Below are 20,057 nucleotides of genomic sequence, written 5' to 3'. Positions count from 1 at the left end.
GTCAGCTAATATATTCTACACAGATCGTGCATTAAAGAACTTCTGTGCCTACATATTTTCTTTAAAAAAACATCTTCGAAAAAAGTGTATTTTAAAGTTATTGTGCTGTTTTAAGTAATCTATTTGGTAAGTAATATATTTTTAATTTATCACACATGTATATATCATATCATATATCTATCTATATCATTTCTTCATCATCAGGACATCGAGGACGAAATGAGTTAGTGATTTGGCTCGGTGTGTGGGTGGTCCTCCCACCATCACCATAATGCTGATGACGATTCCTCCATTTCTCGCTGCATTTGTATGGGTAATTACCGTGGTGTGTGTGTGTGTGTGTGTGAGGGACGTCTGCTGGCTGTCCATGGCCATGGGGTGGAATTCTGCTCGCAGTTTTTTTCTATATACACAGTTTTTAGCATTTTTTTCACATTACAGCAGCCCGTCTCTTTCACTCTCACAACACTCGCTCACCCTGCCCACATTTTTTCCCTTATTTTTTGCTTTTTTTTGCGTTTTACTTGCGTCGGAAACCGCCATTTTTTATGCGCGCCAACTACGCCGCCCTCTCTATTCCTCTCTCCCTTTCTACCTCGCAGTCCCTCTCTGTCGCACCCTTGAGGTGTAGGGGAGGCGCACCCTCACAATGGAAATTTGCGCATTAGAAAAAATGTGGACTCTTCTCTGAGGCAGTGGTGGCATACAAAATGGATTTTTTTTAACTATACAATAATTGACAAAAAAGTGAGAAATATACATATTTTATAATAGTTTTAAATTTTTTTAGTAGAACCAGTAAGAACTACAAAATATACATAGATGTTGAATAAATTCAATCTTTGAGTATTCTAAAGATATATCTTAATAAAAAAATCCTGAAACAGGTTAAATAAATAATAGTAATCTCTAGGTATGCAGGAAAAATTAATCAAAAAACCTAGTAAAAATAAGTATTTTTAAGAAGATTTTTATGTTTTTATTTAAATTATAATTTATCAAAGTTTTGTGACAAACATAGTTTCTAAAAAAATATTTTTTTTTTTAAGTTTTTGTAGCTATATATATTTAATTATTTTAGAGTTAAATAGATAAATTTAAAAAATTAACCGAGTAAGAATCGAATTTAAATGAACAAAGTTGCAAGCTCGCAATGAGGTTTGAGTCTTTACTTTACTCGGGTTTTCAATTTTGGCTGGTGTCTTTGCTTTCTGTGTTCTGCTAATAACAGAGCAGCGCTGCAACGGCTCTGTTAAGAAAACATTTAAACATTATTTTTACATTGTAAAGTAACAAGTTTATTAAATAGATTTTGTCGACAAGTAATAATTTAGAAAAGAAGAAAATTTAACCTTATTTAACTAAAGTCACGCAACATTATTTTTTAAATGTTGTATTCCAGGAGTTTTAGAACTTTTCATAGAACCAGGTTCTTTTTAGTATAAGAACTTTTCCCTGTAGGTGGTATTTTTTCGCACTTCAGTTGCGGTCATACTGCGTAGCCCACCTGATTGAGTGAATTGCCATAGTTTCGAAATCGCGAAACTACTTTACTTAACAGATAGTGCGTGCCAAACAAATACAACATTGTTGCGATTTCGTTGGGGGCGTGGCCGCAACAATTCCCCTCCAGTGCAACAACAACGCAGCACGTGGAGAGCAGAAGCAGAGCAGAAAAATAGGGAAAATCCTGGGAAACCCCACCAAATGAAGAGCAACGTCAATCAGGGCGGTTACGCCCCACCCGGTTTCGGATCCGGATTCCAGCCAAATGCTCCGCCCGCCGAGGGATTCGGCTACCCACCGCCCAGTGGCGCCCACAACGCCCCCTATCCGCCCGTCCCTGGTCATCCGCAGCCTCAGCAGCCGCCGCCGCCCATGAATTACGTGAGTTCCAAATGAAAATGCTACGGAAAGTTGGTGGTGGTGGTGGTGTAGAGGGTGCTCCTTGTACAGGCACACCACAACCATGACGTCATGCCAGTCGCTATTTGCTCATTTATAAATACACACTCACGCAGTCTGTTTGCTGCGGACTGAAAGAGATTCATTCGATTTGCACGCCAATCCGCGGAATCCGCGAAATTGATAAATACAAACAATGTTTTTTGCCCCTCACAACAATCAAGAACTCAATGCACATATATATTATGTACTTGCCTGAAAACCAGTCATGCAGACTGGATAAGCAAGTCGAAAGCTACAAAATGCCATTTCTGAATACACTCCATTTAGCATGTTTGTCATGTGCCGCCGTTGTGTTTCCATGGCCTGAAAACTTCCTCTGTGTTTTGAACTCATGCCAGTGGAGCACTTTAGTTCCACTTGAGCACTAGGCTAGGTTTAATTTTCTAAAACCATTCTCCTTATCATACATTTGCGTGGCAAAGTGCTGATAAGTACAGCTTGAAAACTCCCAGCCCGAGCACAGAAAACTAATCAAAACGCCCCCCAACAAAAGTATTTGACTCATTCTCATATCGAAACCCGATCGTTGCAGGGGTTTGCGCCAGGTCCTCAGCAAGCCGGATACGCACCAGTTCCCCAGATGCCGCCGTACGGAGAAGCGCCGCCCTACGGAGCCGGACAACCACCTTACGTGGGTGGGCCAGGTGGTCAGCCACCCTATGTGGGTGGTCCAGGCGGACAGCCAGCCTACGGAGGAGGAGCACCACCGCCGCAGGCCTTCGGAGGGTATCCCCCCGGACCAGCAGGTCCTCCAAACGCATTTGGCGGATATCCACCGGGACAGCCACAACAGCCCATCGTCACGCAGCCGGGAATGGGACCGGGAATGGGTCCGGGGATGCCCCCACAGGGCGGACCAGCAGGCAAGTAGTCAAAAACTAGTGTGTAACTTGAACAAAATATACAAAATGTTGGACTAAATGAATAAGTATCGATAAGAATAAGTATGATAAGAACTGTAGTCCGAATTGAAGTGCACTTATGAGCTTTAACTAATTGACTCTCAAATATTTCTATATGGTGTGCGTATTATGGCACCAGACTTTTATCGCTTTTTGGTTCCCTGTTAAAATTATTTATTCCATATCTGAGTTTACTTCTTATATAATTTTCCTACGCAAAAAGCGAATCAAAACAAGATCGCATCTTTGCTTCGCTCGGTGTGTCGTTGCCCTGCGATTGAGATAATGTCCAATCAGTTGTCTTAAGATTTCTTCGGGTGCAAGCACTGAACCCATCATCCCAGATAGAGGTAGCTCGCCCAGATCGGTGTAGAACAAAGGTTCCCTCAGATGCAAAGTGGGGTGCAAACATTTGCGTAGTCACTTGGGACAGTGTTAGATACTTTGAGTTTCTTAGACCGCCTCTTATCAATTGTACTTTTGTTTACACGTGCATCGGATCCGTCCGAAATAAGCTAAATAACTCTGCCAGATCTGTGGCGCTTATCGAAATGCCAAGCGTCTGCCTTAATTGAACCAATAAAATAATACAAAGCGTCGTTTAAAACACCCGTCGCCGTGTGTGGCGTTGATTTTTGCCCGCCGAGCAGTTAGTTCATCTCTGTGCTGCAGAGCAGGCGGTCGTGTCAGTCGTGTAGAAAAATGTCCACTGAAAACCCAGCTAGTTGCGTTTCCACACTGGATCTGAGTGGCGCCGAAGCTCGCGGACACCCGGAGGAATCCCATTCCAGGGGTGTCAAGAGCGGCTCCAAGGTGCTGCGCTTCATCTGGCACTCGCTGTATACGCAGTACAACCAGATCTGCTCAAGGTCCCAGACTCTGAGGCAGCTGGTCTGCAGGGAGGCCAACAAACCACTGCCCAAGAAACTCAGACACACCATCCGCCTAAATAAGTCGGCCAAGCGAAAGGGCTACGAGTACTATATGAGCGACGAGGACAGGAGGTAAGGAGGTCAACTTGTGGTATTGACCAGAAACTGTAGGGATGAAGATGACGGGTTTAAAAGATGAACATTTAAAGATTTCAATAGTAAACGGAATACTCAGAAAGATAATATAAAATGAATAAATAAGACCTTATTAGGAAGTAACTACCTTTTGGATTTTAAAAGTGTTACCTTGTCGTCCAGGCTTAAAATAAAGTGAAAAAGGTGTTTTACGAAACGATAAAGAATATATAGACACCTAATACTTAATATGTTTATAAAGGAAGCTTATCTCAGCACGTTTTCCGATAAGATATGTCTATTGTAGTTAGGTGCAAAAAACTTAATTGAAATCGCTTTTGATCTAAAAATATCTGAATTATGTAAATCTTTTCAAGGTTTCCTTACATTGTGAAATTAAATATTTAATCTGAGGTTTATCTTTAGAGCCCGCGATAAAGTATATCTTTCTGGCGCCGATTAGATACAAGAGCCTCGATGGGTGAGGTAGCATAATAGCTGGTGGCTGGGGGTTATCCATGGGATGTGTCAGGAGGGGCGTGCTCCATTGTGATGCTTCCAATTAGAAAGGCCGAGCAATTGTGGCGCTGACATTGACCAATTGACACACTGGCAACTGAACGAGCTGAACAAGATGCCCTTTTGTGTGCACTAATTTAATTTGGCCGCCAAGATTATAAGAAGTCTGGGGAAGAGAACGTTATCATAAAGTTCACTTTAAGTTTTATTTTTAAATTCCAATCAATCAAGTTATATATGAATCAAACAAATAAATTCTTAAAAAATTGCTTTTAAACACACATGTCTTTTGAGAATGCATATTATTGAGTTATATTTTTGCAGGAGACTGGATGAGTATACCTACCGGAATTCCGAACTGTCCGCGCGGATTGGAGTACCTTACGACTATCGACCAGCTTTTAGTTAAGCAGAAGGTCGAGCTGCTGGAGGCCTTCACGGGTTTTGAGACCAACAACAAGTTTACGATCAAGAACGCCCTGGGTCAGAAGGTCTATTTCGCGGCGGAGGACAACGATTGCTGCACGCGCAATTGCTGCGGTCCTGCGCGTCCCTTCGACATGCGGGTCTTTGACAACTTCCAGCAGGAAGTGATCCACATGCACCGCCCGCTGGCCTGCTCCTCCTGTCTGTTCCCCTGCTGTCTGCAGAGCATCGAGGTTTCGGCGCCACCCGGCAATGTTATCGGCACCATCGAACAGGAGTGGTCCATCTGCTCGCCATCCTTCCGCATCCTCAACCACGTGGGCGACACGGTGATGCGCATCGAAGGACCTTTCTGCACCTTTTCGCTCTGCGGCGACGTCGAGTTCAATGTATGTCTAGAATATTCATATCTTTTGTGTGATCTGCGACCATGTGATAAACCATTTTTGATTTGCAGGTTGTTTCGCTCACTGGTGAGAAGATCGGCAAGATCTCGAAGCAGTGGTCCGGCCTGGCACGTGAAATTTTCACGGATGCGGACTTCTTCGGCATCAATTTCCCTCTGGACTTGGATGTGCGCATGAAGGCCGTTCTGCTGGGAGCCACATTCCTCATAGTAAGTGTGCTCTTTTCTGCTAAGATCTATTGTAGTTATTTATCCTTGGCCTCTGCCAATCAGCTATATAGTGTTCATTTTTATCGGTTCATGCTGTTAAGGCGTTTGCAACGCAGATTTCGTTGGTGCTGAGGTAATGTTGACCCTCCAGCCCATCAAAACCTTCAGCTTAGTTTGAGTAGGCTAGTCCAGCACTAAGTCCTTCAATCGTAAATGTTACCCACACTAAATGTATGCTTTCTATTTGCCCACAGGATGCCATGTTCTTTGAAAAATCCGGAAACCGAGAGACCGATGGGCCCGGGATGTTATAGGAATCAGGTGGTGGCTTGTGCATCGATTGTTTGTGCCTGGGATCTAATTGTAAAAATTGTGGCGATTGTGGCGATTGTGGCGATTGTGGCGATTGTTGCGATTGTGGCGATTGTGGTGATTGTGGCGATTGTGGTGATTGTGGCGATTGTGGTGATTGCGATGATTAACTTTTGTACATTATCTTGAGTTGCTTCTTTATACAATTATCTTCCCGGTGAACAACCGCGTACTAGTCTTCTGTACCAAATGCTTATTGATGAAACTGGATCGCACTAATGAAACTCCTTGTTAATTTTGATACTGAACTGAATATACTGAACTCAGGCTTCCCACGAAAGAGGAAGATAAACGCTTTTCAACGCTTAGATTTATTTTCCTTGTGTAAACTTGTGTTAAGTATTCAACGAATAATCTTCTTTATTTATGAATTTAAATTGAAGCACTGAAGCGAGAACTAACTAACGAATGATTCGTTATTGAACCATGTACTTTAAACTGTATTTTGAGTGTCTTATGGATAAAAGTATATATTTAACCTTGTCTATTGTTAAGCATCAGAGAATATATATATGTATACCCCTACTGATATAACGAAACAGTAGGTTTTCTTTTTATGTATGTATTACATCAAATGTTAAATAAATCATAAACCAATATATATTTGTTCTTTACCAAAATAATTTACACATGGAATGATATTTAAAATCATATTAAAGACCACTGTTAAAGTAACCAGAAACAACAAGTTTTCCGGTGCACAATTAGTTAGCTTTTATGTAAAGTTACAAGATGAGAAACAACAAGACAACACTTAGCAAGCTTCGTGTTGAAAACCATTTCCTCTCGATTCAACTGGGACCATCACTAATTTAACAGCTGATGTCGGTTAATGGAATTGGAAACCGGCTTTTGGTTGAACTAAAGAACTGAAACAAGTTTGCTCTGATAAAAATAAACGCAAATTAACGCATTGCACTTGGCTCCAGTTGAGGTCCATTTTAGTTGCAAAAATGCAGGCGATGCAAGTTTTGGCCCTCCTGCTCCTGTCCGGAGTGTTCGGGAAGGATCTTCAGGAGTGCGAGGATCTGGGGAACGGAAGCCATCTGTGTCGGGAAATCGAGAGCTTCGAACAACTGAATCGATATGTCGGTGAAAACTGGCGAAGTGTGAAGGTGGTCAATCAACACACAGGAATCGAAAGAGCAGAAGATGGACAACTGCCTGGTCTGTCTAGACTTTTGCAATTGGATCTTTCTGAAGCCGGTGGTGTGACTCTGGGCGAAAGCGGACTGCAAGATTTTAAGGCGCTGCAGAAGCTGAATCTTACCCACTGTCTGTTGGAGGAGCTGAAATCAGAGCACTTTCCCAACCCATCCGAAATAATCCATTTCGATGTGAGCTACAACGACTTATTAGCTATTACTGCCAAACTGATGAGTGGCTTCGCCAATTTGGAGTACGCCAACTTTTCTGAGAATCTGATAGCCCACATAGAACCCAATGCCTTTAAGGATATGAAAAAGCTACGATTTCTCGATCTAACCACCAACTATCAGGAAAACATAACTCTTGGCGAAAATGCAAACTTGCGTTTCCTGTCTATAAGCAACAACAATTTGAGAGACGTAAGTGAGTATCACTTTAGTTGAAAGCCATGATATATACTTTTTAAATCCCCTAGTTTCAATGGTGTCACTTGCGGGGATTGCCCAAATTGGAGGAACTGCATCTGCACAGCAATTGGCTGGAGCACCTTGACATGGGAATATTCTATGCGCTGCCCAATCTTCGAGCTTTAAATGTATCCAACAACAATTTATTTGAGATCAAGCGAGCACTTTTCATGGCACCCGGAGAAGTGGCGCCATTGGATCTGCTCGACTATAGCTCGAATAATGTGAAAGTCCTGGAGGACTCGGTGTTTTGCAGGCTCAAGAAACTAAGAACTCTCAATTTGTGGCTAAACCAGATTAACAGAATCCATCCTAAGGCCTTTTTGGGACTGAGTTCACTGGAAACTCTGCATTTGCAGGGTAACAAGATCTCGATTCTACTCGATGACGTCTTTGCGAATCTAACAGCTTTGGAGAAACTGGATCTCAGCAGGAATCACATCAAAAAGCTGGGATTGCGTGTATTTGGAGAAAGGATTCTCCGCAGGCTGACCTACCTGGATCTGAGCAACAACTACATTGCGGATCTGCATCCTCTGGCTCTTTCCTCTCTGCCGTTCATCAAGGAACTTAGGCTCAGGAGGAATAAGCTGGTCAGTTTGGATCTTCGCATGTTTGCTCCCCTGCGGCAATTACAACTGCTCACAATTAGCGAGAATCGTCTGGAGGAGATTGAAGGCGATATTCTGGACACTTTCGATCGCCTCAGTCACCTGGAGCTCAACAACAATCGTCTCACCTTCTTGCCGGATTTGAAGTCATCACAAAATCTCTTGCAATTACAAAACATCACTTTGGAGGGAAATCCTTGGCAGTGCCTATGTCTGGACGAGATTACCACCTGGTTGAATGGCCATCACGTGTCTTACGCTCGACCCAGCAGTGCCTACTTCAGTGGAAGGAAGCCCCTCTGCGTTGTCACGCCCATGGATAAATGCCTGCGAGACCTTCAAGAAACCAGAGCTCAAGGAATCGTCGAAAGTTATGAGAAGATATAACCTTTCTAGACTTGACCTCCCTCATATTTGATATGGTGTATTATATGATTGATTGGAGGACCAAGAAAAGTAAGAATTTCCCTTTAATTTGGACATAAATCTGGCTGACGAGCTTTATATTGGCAAGAGCTGGCAATGGTTTCACAAGAGTTTTGGTATGTTTTTGCTTTCGAATTTAAATCAGATTCTTTTCATCATTCATCACAGTAGTAAGTGCATTCATATTCCCGATTGTAAAACGCATGTGTGTCACCAGTTGAGGAGCAATAAATCAATATCCACTGAATGCTGGACTGCACTTTCTGTTGTGGGTTCCGCTTCGCTCCGCTGACTGAGTGGACGTCCGCCCCAGGATCCTTGAAGAAGCCTCCGTAAATCACAGACAATTGGATGACCATGAGGGCAAAAGTTTTAGCTAGCCAAAGTATTTGGCCAACTGTCGTAAAACAATAAAACGGAAGGCATGCGATGGCCAGAGTGGGAGTGGCAGTGGCAGTGGCAAGGGGCGGAAAACCGAAGCAGAGATTTTCAAATACTTAACACCACTTAAGCGAACAGTTGGACAATGACAATGACGGGGGATTCGGATGGGGATTGGTATTGCGATTGGGAATTCCAAAAAGGGCAAGGTGGGATTTGATTGTTGAGCGTAATTTAGCGCAAGAATTTTTATTAAAATTTCCAATTAGTTTGCAGATAAACTTTTTTGCTGGCCGCTACGAGTTGACTGATTGATCGATGGACTGGGCTGGTTAGTGGGATAAGTTTGGCAGTGAATTCAGTAATGAATCGAACAAACCCAAGACCATACGAAGATAGCAAGGGAGTTATGTTCTTTCAAAGGACCTCCCTTGAACTGCGCAAGTTTCCGTGCTCTTGTGCTCCCTAACTTGGCGCATATGCATTCAACTGTATGAATAGGCCGCAGGGTCAGAGGTGTGAGCAAGTGGAGCACAAGTATTCCAGGTATTCAAACGGGCAACAAAGGAACAATGGACCCGGGAAGTTGGCAGCCAGGACATGTGCAGCCAATGCGCAATTACGGGAATAAAGGGCGTAACACGGTGTATCCTTGCTGAGCAGCTGCCATAAAAGTTTTACTCAAGGCCAACGAGGCCTCCCAGCACTCGGCCTTCAACACTCGGAGGCCACTAATGAAATTAAATTTTCGGTTTCACATTCGCTCGATGAATTAAGTGTCCTGTCAAAGGTGAAAGGTAAAGACTCCTGGAGGAAAGGACTTTCGTGCGGAAAGCATTTCCTTTCCGTCCAGGTCCGTTCAATTAATTTGGCCACAAACTTTGCTCGGGCTGTTGTTTACCCAATTTGATAGCTGAAATTTCTGGCCCGGAAGGAGTCTCGTTCATGACAAACTTGTTGCTCCCGTTCTATGGGGAAATTCCTTTTGCCACCGAGTTGTGAACCCTTGTCAAACCAAAAATGAAGCTCCGCCAAGGTGTCAAAGGCATTCTGGCCATCGATTTGCCACAGATCGGAAACCCCTTTCGATTCGCCAACACTCTCGTAATATAAATTCAAATTCTAATTCAAATTTAGTGCACATCCATTTGGTGGTTTTGCCATTTTTTGCAGCATTTTAGTTGGAGTGGCCAGTGCACAATCACATTTTGTCGGTTAATTACATTCACGGCTAATTGCATTTCTGTGGCTTAAAATGCCGCAAAATTTGTTAACAAAATATTTGCAAAACATTTTTGCACAATTAGCTCGATCATTGTGTGTTTTATGCCGCATGTCCGTGTGCATATTCATTATGCGCACATTTGCACCCGTAAAATGCGAAACTAGATGGCACTTTAAATTACAATATTGGCGTTTTTGTGGTCGACTGCGTTTTCAATTATCTCAATCGAAACTTTCAACGGAGCGAGTGTATTTTTCCCGCTTTGGCGGAGGAGCAGCCAACGCGAACTTGAAGGATCTTCGCTCCCTGGCACTTGATCTCCGGCGCTTGGTCAACTGGGTGCTCTTGTCCAGCAGCAACGATAGCTCCGATATGGATGGTAGTACCAGGGTATTGAAGTTCTTCAATGTCAGCGCTTCGTCCAAGTTCTGGGTGTACTTCAGCAGCTCCTCGTGGCACTTCAGCAGCGTCTTCCGGGACTTACTCAAAGCGCCTACGAAGTCATAGTAATCCTGCTTATTGCAATTCAGGGGAGCCTTTAGGTAAGAGCATTAGTATTTATACAAAATATTTAAAAGCATAAAAATAATGTTCCATTGCCAGTACCTTTGATGCGAAGCAGAACTTCATGTTGGTTTGGATGGGTCTCACGAAGTTGTCGCTGTAGTCGAGGTAGTTTCCCCGGGAGATGTCCAGGTCATTGTATCGCTCCAAACACAAGCCCGTGTTGTGCTTCAGCTCCTCCTGCCACTTGGGCACCTCGAGCAGCTTCTTGTCCAACTTTCTGATGCATCGAATGTTTCGCTGGATTACTGCGTCCAGTCCAGTCAGAGAGTCGGTTGAATCCTTAAGTCTCCGATTCAATTCGATGATCTGCTGGAGAGCTCGAACTGTGTCCTGTTGCACTCCTCGCAGTTCGTCATTGTCCGAGCTGGACTGCTCAATGTCCTGTCTAATGTGGTCACTTTCTGAAGGACATTCGGCCTCGTTTACTTGCACTGGACGGATTAGTAGGCCCCTCAGATGTAACACCCTTTGTTTCATCTCCTCCAGCTGGTTGAAAACCTTTGAAAGTTCAAAACCCGAGGAACTCTGCTCTTCCTGGATCGTTATGTTGTCCAGAGCGGAGATGGTGCAGTGGGTCACTTCCGATTCACTGGGGGTTTCCAGCAGTCCAGCAGCTTTGCAGTCCATGTTTATTATTTTTTTAGCTTACTAATAAATGGTGTAGTGTGTATATGTACTAATTCATGGAGTGCTTGGAGTGAAATATATATTAAATGTCAGTCACTTTTGATTAAATTTAGTTCTTTATGCATATGAATTAAACTAGAAAAAGTAATGCCTTCCATAAAGTCGCCTCCTTTTAGCTGTTCTTCAAAATCTTATATTCTTTTTACCAGAATGCTAGGATCATTGTTTCCAGTTTTGGTATTTATGCCCTCAGCAGTTTAATGAAAATGCCTTGCCGGAAAGTATGCAGTGTATGCAGCTCACACAATGTTGCATGCAGCAGAGATTCTTTCTCGGAAAAGGGCACACACCTGAAATTCGGCCAAGAGGGGTGGAAATTCCTAACTGCTAATGATTTTTAATAGCCAAATTGCAAGAAGGCAGCTCTGTGGCAGAGATGCTGCAGTGGGTCTCAGCTGCCTTCGTCCTGGAATTGCCTCTTAAAAGCATATTTGTGGCAGGACTCCAGGCCAACACACACGCACACACACATTCTCTCGATGCGGTCAATAAAGTATGCAAAGTGGTGGCGGCAGGTGGGGGGAGAATGTGGGCGGAAAGGTGGGGGAGTGACCATGCTGACCTTAAAAACAAATTAGTGGCGCTTACTCAACAAGATTGAGTGGCTCGTGTATCGCTGTCATCGGCATCGTCATCATTGGTATTCTGCTTTTTGGTCAGGGGCAGAAAGCAGAAAGGGGGTTGCACTTTATCCAATTACGACACTCTCAATTTCTATCGATTGCGCATATTTTATATAATATTTATGGTATATTGTACATTAAGCATGTAATATATCTTTATAGACCTAGCATAGATAAATCATTTGTAATTAAATGTTATCTACAATGTTGTTCCATTCATTCATTTATTGTTTTATTTATTTTAGCTAGTAGTGTTTTTAGGCCGCAACACAATGAATCGAACTTATCTCACCATAAAATCAAATAAAGTTGAGTCAATTAAATGGAAACTAAATTCCATATTTACTAATCTAGTTATGTATCCCCTTAATTCATATTTTCCGCACCACTGTCCATCGACTACATACTATAGTCATGTAACCGGAGCAAAAAAGAAGGAAAAAATCTGAACTTAATTAATAAAAGAGCCTGTGGCCGTTGCTCCTTGATCCTGTGGCTGCCTACTGAATCCTGCTGCCAGAATGCATCTATTTATAGGCACCCATATATTAAGTGATGAATATTCATGCCACCAAGGGAGCAGGACAACTACGAACACTCCGATGACGCTGCAAATCAACAGTCGAGCATAATTTTTGTTAATAAAAGCGTGTAATAATTTGCCGCCAGCCGAAAACAGGAGTCGTGGGATGATGGAGCGGGGAGGGGGAGGGGTGGAGAAATGCCCGGCATGTGTTGCAAATGAAATTATGTAATTGCGACAGCGACAGCAGCAACAACACAAATGTATCTGCAACTGAATTTTGTATCTTTTTGGGGCGACGAACAGCGGTTGAACCACGAAAACAATGGAAAAGAGGGAGGCGAGGGGACAATGCAGACCACATTCTCTGCCAAAACAGGGCTTAATGTTGATTAGATGAATTAAACATGCAAAGCCCTAAACCAGCAGCAGCGGCAGCATCAGTTGTTGTCGCATTTGGTATCTCTGGGCCGAACAATAAACGGCAGCATAAAATAGATATGTCCGTGTGCATTGCGTATTTACTGGACTTGTGGCGTTTGGTGGGGGAAATGAAATTAGTGAAAGCTTTTAACTTTTGCGCGGCAATTGAATAACTTTAATTGCTAATAAAACTGAGCCCACATTGAGCCGGAAATTGCGAGACTGCAGCTGGCAAAGCCAATAGCCAATTGTCAATTTCCAATTACCAATCACCGGGTTTATTTCAAAGGGGTAACTGTAGCAGTCCGCAATTCCCCTTTTTGGCCGCAAGCTGTTTACGATCCTGCCAACTTTAATAGTAAATAACAACAATAACAAGCGCCGCAGGAGCAGCTGCTCCAAAGTTTCAGAACAACACAGAAAACGGAAACTCAGGGAAAACCAGCAGTAGCCGCTATGCCCAGAGAAAAACCAGGGGAAAGAAAAGAATGAAAAGTTGGAAAACACTTTACTTTGATGACCGTCCAAGTCTTTTGCTCTCGACGTTGTCGCCATGGCTGCCATTCAAATGGCTCGCTTAATTTTACCCTCACCGCGGGGATTGTGGCAACTTTTTAATGACTCCTGGACATATTGTCCGTCCAGGTTGTCATTTCATCTGCGCCTCGCGTCGGGTGACGCGCTCAGTGCGATGGAATCCACTTTTCGGGAATGCCAAAGTGACAGGTGTCTTTGAGGTATAAAGAAATAGGTGTTTCTATATCAAGGAAATTGTAGTACGGATTCTAAAGGAAGTGGGAACACTTTTCAGGCATCTCCTTAAGCAGAAACTTTGTAAAAATAAATTTAGAACTTGAAGTTTGTTGCATCTTTATACAACTTATGCTTAGGTATTCATTACCGAACTAATCCAATACGAAACCTATTTCAAATTATTTCACACCCATATTTATATATTTCATTCGAGTTCTGCTTTTGTTTATACATAAAGGGTATATCTATTAATTTTTGTTGATATATTTAGATTAGATTAATCACACCTAAGTAAGACATACACAGGTTGCAGCAACTATAGAGTGACACTTAAGGAATGGAAAAATCTATTAATATACATATCCATTCCAAACTTGAAAGGGCAGCAAATAGTCGGCGATTGTCCAGCGCGACTGCATCCATTTTTTCAGCCGCTGGCCAGGCCCAATCATTATTGATTTCCTGTGTGGATGCCCCAATCGCGTCGCAGACTTATCTGGAAAAGGGTGAGCTCTGGAGCAGCACTCGGGGCGCTTTGACGGAAACTTTCTTTTGTACATATTATTTATGCCCGGCTCCCCGGGGCTCAAGGGGGCGGTGGAGTGGAGTGGGCGAGGGGTGGGGTCAGAGGTCCCCTCAATACAAGTGGCTCCTGTCACGGCTGTTATTGCTCTTTTATTTGTATTGGCTTTGGGCCTGGTTGCTACATTTTTTAATTTATGTAGCAGCTGTTGCTCCGGCGTAAATGTCAAATGCATTGGTTTGCTTTTTGTTTTCCTTTTTGAAGGGGGGTGTGTAAATGGTAGAAATGGGAGAAAGGGGAGAAAGTCAAAGCCCGGGACTCATAATGTGTTAAGTTTTCGCCCCGACGAGTGAGTGGCTCGTGCTCGAGTTGTTGGCAAACAGTTTGGCTCCTTGGCCAAAACGCCGCTCCACTTCGGCCAACTTCGAGCTTTAAGTGGCACTGAAAGTTTGCCCCAAAAGAGGCCAGCAAACTAATTATTTAGTTTCGCTTCGTTCCGTTTGGCAGCGGCAAATGCCAAACGTCAGCCAAATATCAATAAAAACTCCAATCGAGATCTATTTCAATTAACTTGTTAAAAAACTTTTTAATTAACGGCACTGCAGTTGCCGTACAAGTCCTTCCCCTTTTTCCCTTTTCCCATTTTCACTTTTCTCCGCTGCATGTAGCCTGAATTTATGGCTGCTCCTAATTGGGCAACAATAGAGCGCAAGCAAAAAGGACTTACAGGGGGGGTTGTAAAAATAGACGAGTCCTGTGATATGTAAATGTTTATAAATCAAGTTGCGACTGTTGGCGGTGACAAGTGGTGGTCGGTGGTCGGCTGGTCGACTGGTTGGACACTTGAAATAAATAAATAAACGAAGCGGCGACCTGTGTCCTGGTTAGTTCAACATTCCGATTCCCCCTTTTAACTCCATTTCGATATAGTTCCACTTTCACTTTTACCCTCATCAAAAATAGACCGAGGGGTATTTTTTCAGCCTGACACCTTGTGATTTAAAAGCCGCAACATATGAGTCGGGGTGCCTTGTTCTTGGGTGATTTATACGGACCCGGTTGATTTACCGCCACAATGGCTATTAGTGGGTCCAGAAATCCCACTCCTCGAGCTATCCACTCGATTTGCTGCTGTCGACAATTACATTGTCTAGACCAGGGCGACTGTCACAACTAGATGCTCCTCCAAAGTTCCAGGACTTTGAGAACTTTCGGGCCAGGCGAAGAGGCATTGACTTCAAGTCGATTATAGAAATGACAAAAGCAGCATGGCAATACAATGCTAAGTAAACTCGAGTTTTTTAGCCGCTTGATAAATTGTGATTGTGCCACCGGCTCGGAGCTATTAATAAGATAAATGAGCGTCAATAAGTGGCGCTGGCACTTCGATTTCATTCCCGGCTGACTTTCCGACTTCCTCTGGTACAACGCGGCGTATGCGTAATTACCATTTCATATGCATTAAGCGGAGCTTCAGTGCCGCCAACCGATTAAGTTGCACAGAAGAATAAGTTTATAATATAAGTAAAGTTAAAGTTAAGTGCACAGTTAAAGTTAACCAAAAAAATATGTCTTTTTAATTTATATAATTGCTCAAAGCTATAAGAGTTAATTTCATAGCATATTCAGTGTTGCACTGTTATTATTTTACTTTTTAAAGGGATTATGAATTTTTTTAAGTGCTCTGGATAAATTATATGAGGTAGGTGGCAAAAAGGAGCGGAAAGGGAGACTGAAAGTGGGTAAAAGCGAACTGAATCCGGAGAATCCGTTCCGATGTCATTAAGCGCATTTGAAAAATCATCAACAATACGCGTACAAACGCGATGCGTTGACAATGCTGCCAGCTTGGACGCCAGCGTACAAAAAAGAAGAAACCGTATCAATAAATTGAAATACGATCAATAATAATTATGATTGGGATTGGGATTGGGCGATTGGAGGATTGGAGGATTGGGAGCCAGACAGGCGGAGCGCGGGAATTTCTCAAAGTGAATACACCGAATAATTGCGTTTCCATGCAATTGCTCAATTCCACAAGGAGTCGCTGCCTATCGGGCACAATAGGGCGATTATCGATAAGTGAAATGGGGCTGCAGAAATAATCATTAAAGAATGGCCCTTCGCAGAGCGGATGACACACTCAAAAACTCAAAGGGCGATGAGTGAAAGCGCTGCGGGCCATTTCCAAAGATTAATGTTTAACAATTACTTATCGGCGGAGATTAAGTGCCTCAATGGGAAGAACAAAAGGCATTCGTATTTATTGAAACTCTATATGGTATTGTATATGTTATTGGAATTAGTTAGAATTGGAATTTGAAATTAAATACATTTATGTAAAACAATGTCACTAAAAGCCCATAACTTGCTTAAACAAATGCTTTGCAAAAAATAATCTGAAATTCACCGCCAAGTTGCAACAATTTTTCTATTCAACCATTATTATCTTTAATGCACAATGGTTTATGAATCCATTCAGCCATTGTGATATCCCGCAGAGTTCCGACCGCAAATTCCCATCGATGTTCCCATTGTGCTCGTTCCCGTTCCCCACTTTCCTATTGCCCCGATACAAACCTATATATACTTTCTATATATATATAAGAATGAGTAGAATGAGTAGCCACGAGCCACCGTCAATGGGAGCGTTTAAAAAAACATTAGTTCAACTGGCCAGCAGCAGCAAGTTGTGGCCGAGTTTGAGTTCAGCGAGCGGGGAAAATGGAAAAGTCCAAGATGCCAAGGTCCAAGGTTTTCCCCGTCCCCGAATGCGAGAGATATACCAGTCGAGTGACCGCAAATTTCTCTGGCCTGCTGTCCAGTTCGTCACAATGGAAATCCAATTTAATTTTACTGATTCTGCACTTTGCACAAATCGAAGTGCCCTGACCAAAATCTCATCGTTAAAGATGCGGTCGGGCCAAAACCGCAGGCTCCACCGCAAAACAGGCTGCATTTGCCAAGGGACTATGCGGCTTAAAGGGCGATCTCCATTACCAGACATGCATATAAACGCAAGTAGTATGTACATATATACCGCAGAGTACAGTGGGCACATCTAATTATTGTTTACTGTGCTTAAACGCCGGGAAAATTGAATTGGAACCAACAAAAAATGCGACGAAAATCGAATTTGCGTCCGGAAGTTGGGTTTCCTTTGCCACCAGCAGACCGACCACAGGACGGAAAACAGAAAGGACCAAGCCAGGACAGGCCGGCAAACAAATCCTCAAAGATTTCAGCTTAGCCCAAGGCAATAAGCAGCCAGAGAAGCGTAAGGAAAAGCCATGGCAAAGACACAGGTGAAAGAGATTGCTGCACTGCGAAAATCTCAGCCTTGAAAAAGGGCCAACAATTTGGGGAGAAGTTAATTATCATGAATTACTCCTGAATTTATTCCATAACAAAAGCGCAACAAATAATATTATTATTTTATAATCTGACATTAAATTAATATTTCTCAGTTAAAACTATGTCCTTTTACTAAAACACCAAAGCCCAACAAATCTATTAAGCTAGGTTTTAAGCTGCGTTGATGAGACGCAAATACGAAGGCATATACAAAGAGGTATTTTCATATTAAGGTAAAGTATTAGTACCATAAAACTAGTATCTAATCCTGCGTAATTTCTCGCAGTGCAGCTGGAAAGGAACTAGCTGACAGCAGGTCGGTTTGGGGTCTGCAAGGTTAGGCCCGGTTCACTAGACGTCAAGTCAATGTGGATTTGACATTTGATTTCAGACATTTGCCCGAAACCTTTCGCCTGCCCCCTACATCCGTACATCCGCACTTCCGTACATCCGACTCCGACTTTCTTGGTCTGGGAACAGATACTAGCAGAGATTCGAGTTTCGTTTGGGGAAATGCAACTGACCAAAACCAGAGTCATCCAATTAGAAGAAAACACCGAAATGAACAGGCCCCAGCAGCTGTCAGGCTGGCGAAGACGAGCATTTGCATTACGAATGCAAATTAAATTTCTCGCTCGGAATAAAAATCGGAGCTGCCGTAATGCGTATATAGGGTCCTTTGGGCACAACTTTCTGTGTGGGCTTGCTGTTTTTTGTAGGCACCCCCGAACAATGCCCGGCAAATATTTACCTTATTAACAAGGCGACTGAGACAGACATCGAGTGGCCATGCCAACGCCCCCTGAATTTTCCTCCATTTTCACCTGGCTTATTTTCACCTTTCGCCCGAGAGTAGGCTACAAACAACTTATGCTAATGCCCCGCCGCTGGGTGTTAATTCAAACGACATTATTTAATGCCCAGCACACGCAACACTGAAAACAAACAGTGGCCAGCAAGTCGGATGTGTGAAAAGAAAGTGACTTTAATTAAACGTGTGTGTTAAGTGCCTTTGCATGGGCTTGCATAATTCAATGGCGCTCCACGAAAATTTCTACGATTGCGCAATTTCACTAGGCAACCAGACCAAACCTGCAGCTGAGTCACGTTTTCCCGCCAACAATAGTTGGTGGCGGCGTCGAACTAAAGACACCATCCATATGGCCATTAAATTGGCATCACCAGGTATATTAATATTATTTTCGATGGAGCACGGTGAGAGAGCTATCGCTGTGTGCAATAGGATAATCGAAAAATTCTCATGTACCAGTAATTTTACACGGGCCAGGCCGAAATTTGCATATTTATTAAATTTTCTGATTGAATTTGATAAGGGATAAGGGCTGCTGAGCTGCTGAACTGCTGAACTGCTAGGCTGGTGAAACCTTCGATGTGCCGATGTGCTGTGCTGATTTATTGATTGGACTCGGTATCCAGTTTCCAGTTTCCCAGATTCAGCTTTCCGCCATCAAAGTTCGGAAGCCGAAAACTTGCGGTTTCATTAGCGAACACAGACGTTTGCATTGATTTTCGCGCACCATCTCATGACTAAATTGGTTGTTAAAGCGAAAACATTGAATTAGTCAGCATGTTTGATAGTCGCACTGGAATTCCACAAGTTTCGCATTCCCCGCCGTCTGACACATAGTAAATGTCAAGATTTTGTGACTTTATTTGAGCCCATTGCGATGTTTGATAAGGGAGAAAGTAGCTGCGGTTCATTCAAATGTAATAAAACATTCGGTTTAGGGATAATCCTGTTCCCCTGGTTCAAGATTTTTATTGAAACTATTACCAAACAGAGAAGTTATTAAATGTGTGCTTAAATATTTAGGGGAAATCAGCTTAATACAGAATCAAGTTTTATGGCCCGACAAGAGATGAAAGATACAAATTAAACTTTTGCTTCGCAGGCGCAAACTTTCTGTCGCTGTGAGCTCAATCAAAATGTCCTGTTGTAAATGTGAAAGTTTGTGAGATGTCCTTTATTTCCTAGAAATATAATTAAGAGTAGGTGTTTGGTAAAGTTAAGCTGTTGAGAAAGTTAAACTCTTGGAATAGATAAAACACATAATTACATATTGAGTTACCTAAGCTTCTAATGTTCTATTAAATTTCAGTGAAATAATCGAATTTTAAATGAAGAGTGATTTTAAAAACACATTGTTAACCAAATTACGCATTATTGTTCAAGAGTTAACCACGTCATTTGCAAAGCAGGCAACATAATATTGTTTGAAATATCATTTCGCCGTTTTATTTATGTTAATGATACGAATTTTTGTATATTTGAACTAGACAAATGGAAAGACCCACAACAAACGCACTAATTATTATTAAATTCATCTTTAATTTGGCTTTTTTTCCATAATTATGCTACAAACTATCAATCTCTATTTAACGTATTCTGCTTCGCACAGACTAACTTCGAATTTTGGCTGAGCTGAGCGATTTTCAGGGGCTGCTGCATCTAAGTTTGAATTGACGTTGATTTGGCCAAAACCCCCCACCACCCCAATCCCACCCCCTCTCTTC

General features: G+C 42.6%; 3 protein-coding genes across 6 annotated transcripts; 2 read left to right on the top strand and 1 right to left on the bottom strand.

Annotated features, from left to right (window-relative positions):
* Window positions 1–1,493: 1,493 nt before the first annotated feature.
* LOC122616123 (phospholipid scramblase 1) lies at window positions 1,494–6,411 on the top strand. 3 transcript variants are annotated; one of them, XM_043791434.1, is made up of 5 exons: window positions 1,494–1,887; window positions 2,501–2,831; window positions 4,721–5,211; window positions 5,280–5,438; window positions 5,693–6,411. In XM_043791434.1, exons 1-5 carry the CDS (start codon window positions 1,708–1,710, stop codon window positions 5,750–5,752), a joined length of 1,221 nt encoding a protein of 406 aa, XP_043647369.1. In that variant the 5' UTR covers window positions 1,494–1,707; the 3' UTR covers window positions 5,753–6,411. The 3 variants fall into 3 exon arrangements, with proteins under 3 accessions (XP_043647369.1, XP_043647371.1, XP_043647370.1); XM_043791436.1 differs by lacking the exons at window positions 1,494–1,887; window positions 2,501–2,831 and adding an exon at window positions 3,536–3,874 and having other exon boundaries at window positions 4,734–5,211; XM_043791435.1 differs by lacking the exons at window positions 1,494–1,887; window positions 2,501–2,831 and adding an exon at window positions 3,742–3,874.
* A 352-nt stretch (window positions 6,412–6,763) lies between these two features.
* On the top strand, window positions 6,764–8,710 carry LOC122616365 (insulin-like growth factor-binding protein complex acid labile subunit). Of its 2 annotated transcripts, XR_006325909.1 has the most exons (3): window positions 6,764–7,378; window positions 7,435–8,579; window positions 8,635–8,710. XR_006325909.1 is itself a non-coding variant. In XM_043791797.1 (2 exons), the coding sequence occupies exons 1-2, from the start codon at window positions 6,764–6,766 to the stop codon at window positions 8,422–8,424; spliced, it is 1,605 nt and encodes a 534-aa protein (XP_043647732.1). In that variant the 3' UTR covers window positions 8,425–8,710. The 2 variants fall into 2 exon arrangements, 1 of the variants encoding a protein (XP_043647732.1); XM_043791797.1 differs by having other exon boundaries at window positions 7,435–8,710.
* A 349-nt stretch (window positions 8,711–9,059) lies between these two features.
* Window positions 9,060–11,334, bottom strand: LOC122616366. Its single transcript, XM_043791798.1, has 2 exons — window positions 10,676–11,334; window positions 9,060–10,605 (listed from the first exon to the last, which is right to left on the bottom strand). Exons 1-2 carry the CDS (start codon window positions 11,261–11,263, stop codon window positions 10,291–10,293), a joined length of 903 nt encoding a protein of 300 aa, XP_043647733.1. The 5' UTR covers window positions 11,264–11,334; the 3' UTR covers window positions 9,060–10,290.
* Between the last annotated feature and the right edge of the window lie 8,723 nt (window positions 11,335–20,057).

Source organism: Drosophila teissieri, chromosome 3L (assembly GCF_016746235.2).
Source record: "Drosophila teissieri strain GT53w chromosome 3L, Prin_Dtei_1.1, whole genome shotgun sequence".
In the NCBI taxonomy this organism is placed as follows: Eukaryota; Metazoa; Arthropoda; class Insecta; order Diptera; family Drosophilidae; genus Drosophila; species Drosophila teissieri.
Note: the sequence above shows the minus strand (reverse complement) of the source record. Positions and strands in the feature narration are given on the sequence as shown.

Excerpts from the sequence above, each read along its gene's own strand:
- LOC122616123 (XM_043791434.1), top strand. The coding sequence starts at position 1,708 with ATGAAGAGCAACGTCAATCAGGGCGGTTACGCCCCACCCGGTTTCGGA. Across the intron at positions 1,888-2,500 it reads CGCCGCCGCCCATGAATTAC|GGGTTTGCGCCAGGTCCTCA; the intron begins GTGAGTTCCAAA and ends CGATCGTTGCAG. Across the intron at positions 5,212-5,279 it reads GCGGCGACGTCGAGTTCAAT|GTTGTTTCGCTCACTGGTGA; the intron begins GTATGTCTAGAA and ends TTTGATTTGCAG.
- LOC122616365 (XM_043791797.1), top strand. The coding sequence starts at position 6,764 with ATGCAGGCGATGCAAGTTTTGGCCCTCCTGCTCCTGTCCGGAGTGTTC. Across the intron at positions 7,379-7,434 it reads GCAACAACAATTTGAGAGAC|TTTCAATGGTGTCACTTGCG; the intron begins GTAAGTGAGTAT and ends TAAATCCCCTAG.
- LOC122616366 (XM_043791798.1), bottom strand. The coding sequence starts at position 11,263 with ATGGACTGCAAAGCTGCTGGACTGCTGGAAACCCCCAGTGAATCGGAA. Across the intron at positions 10,606-10,675 it reads AGTTCTGCTTCGCATCAAAG|GCTCCCCTGAATTGCAATAA; the intron begins GTACTGGCAATG and ends TCTTACCTAAAG.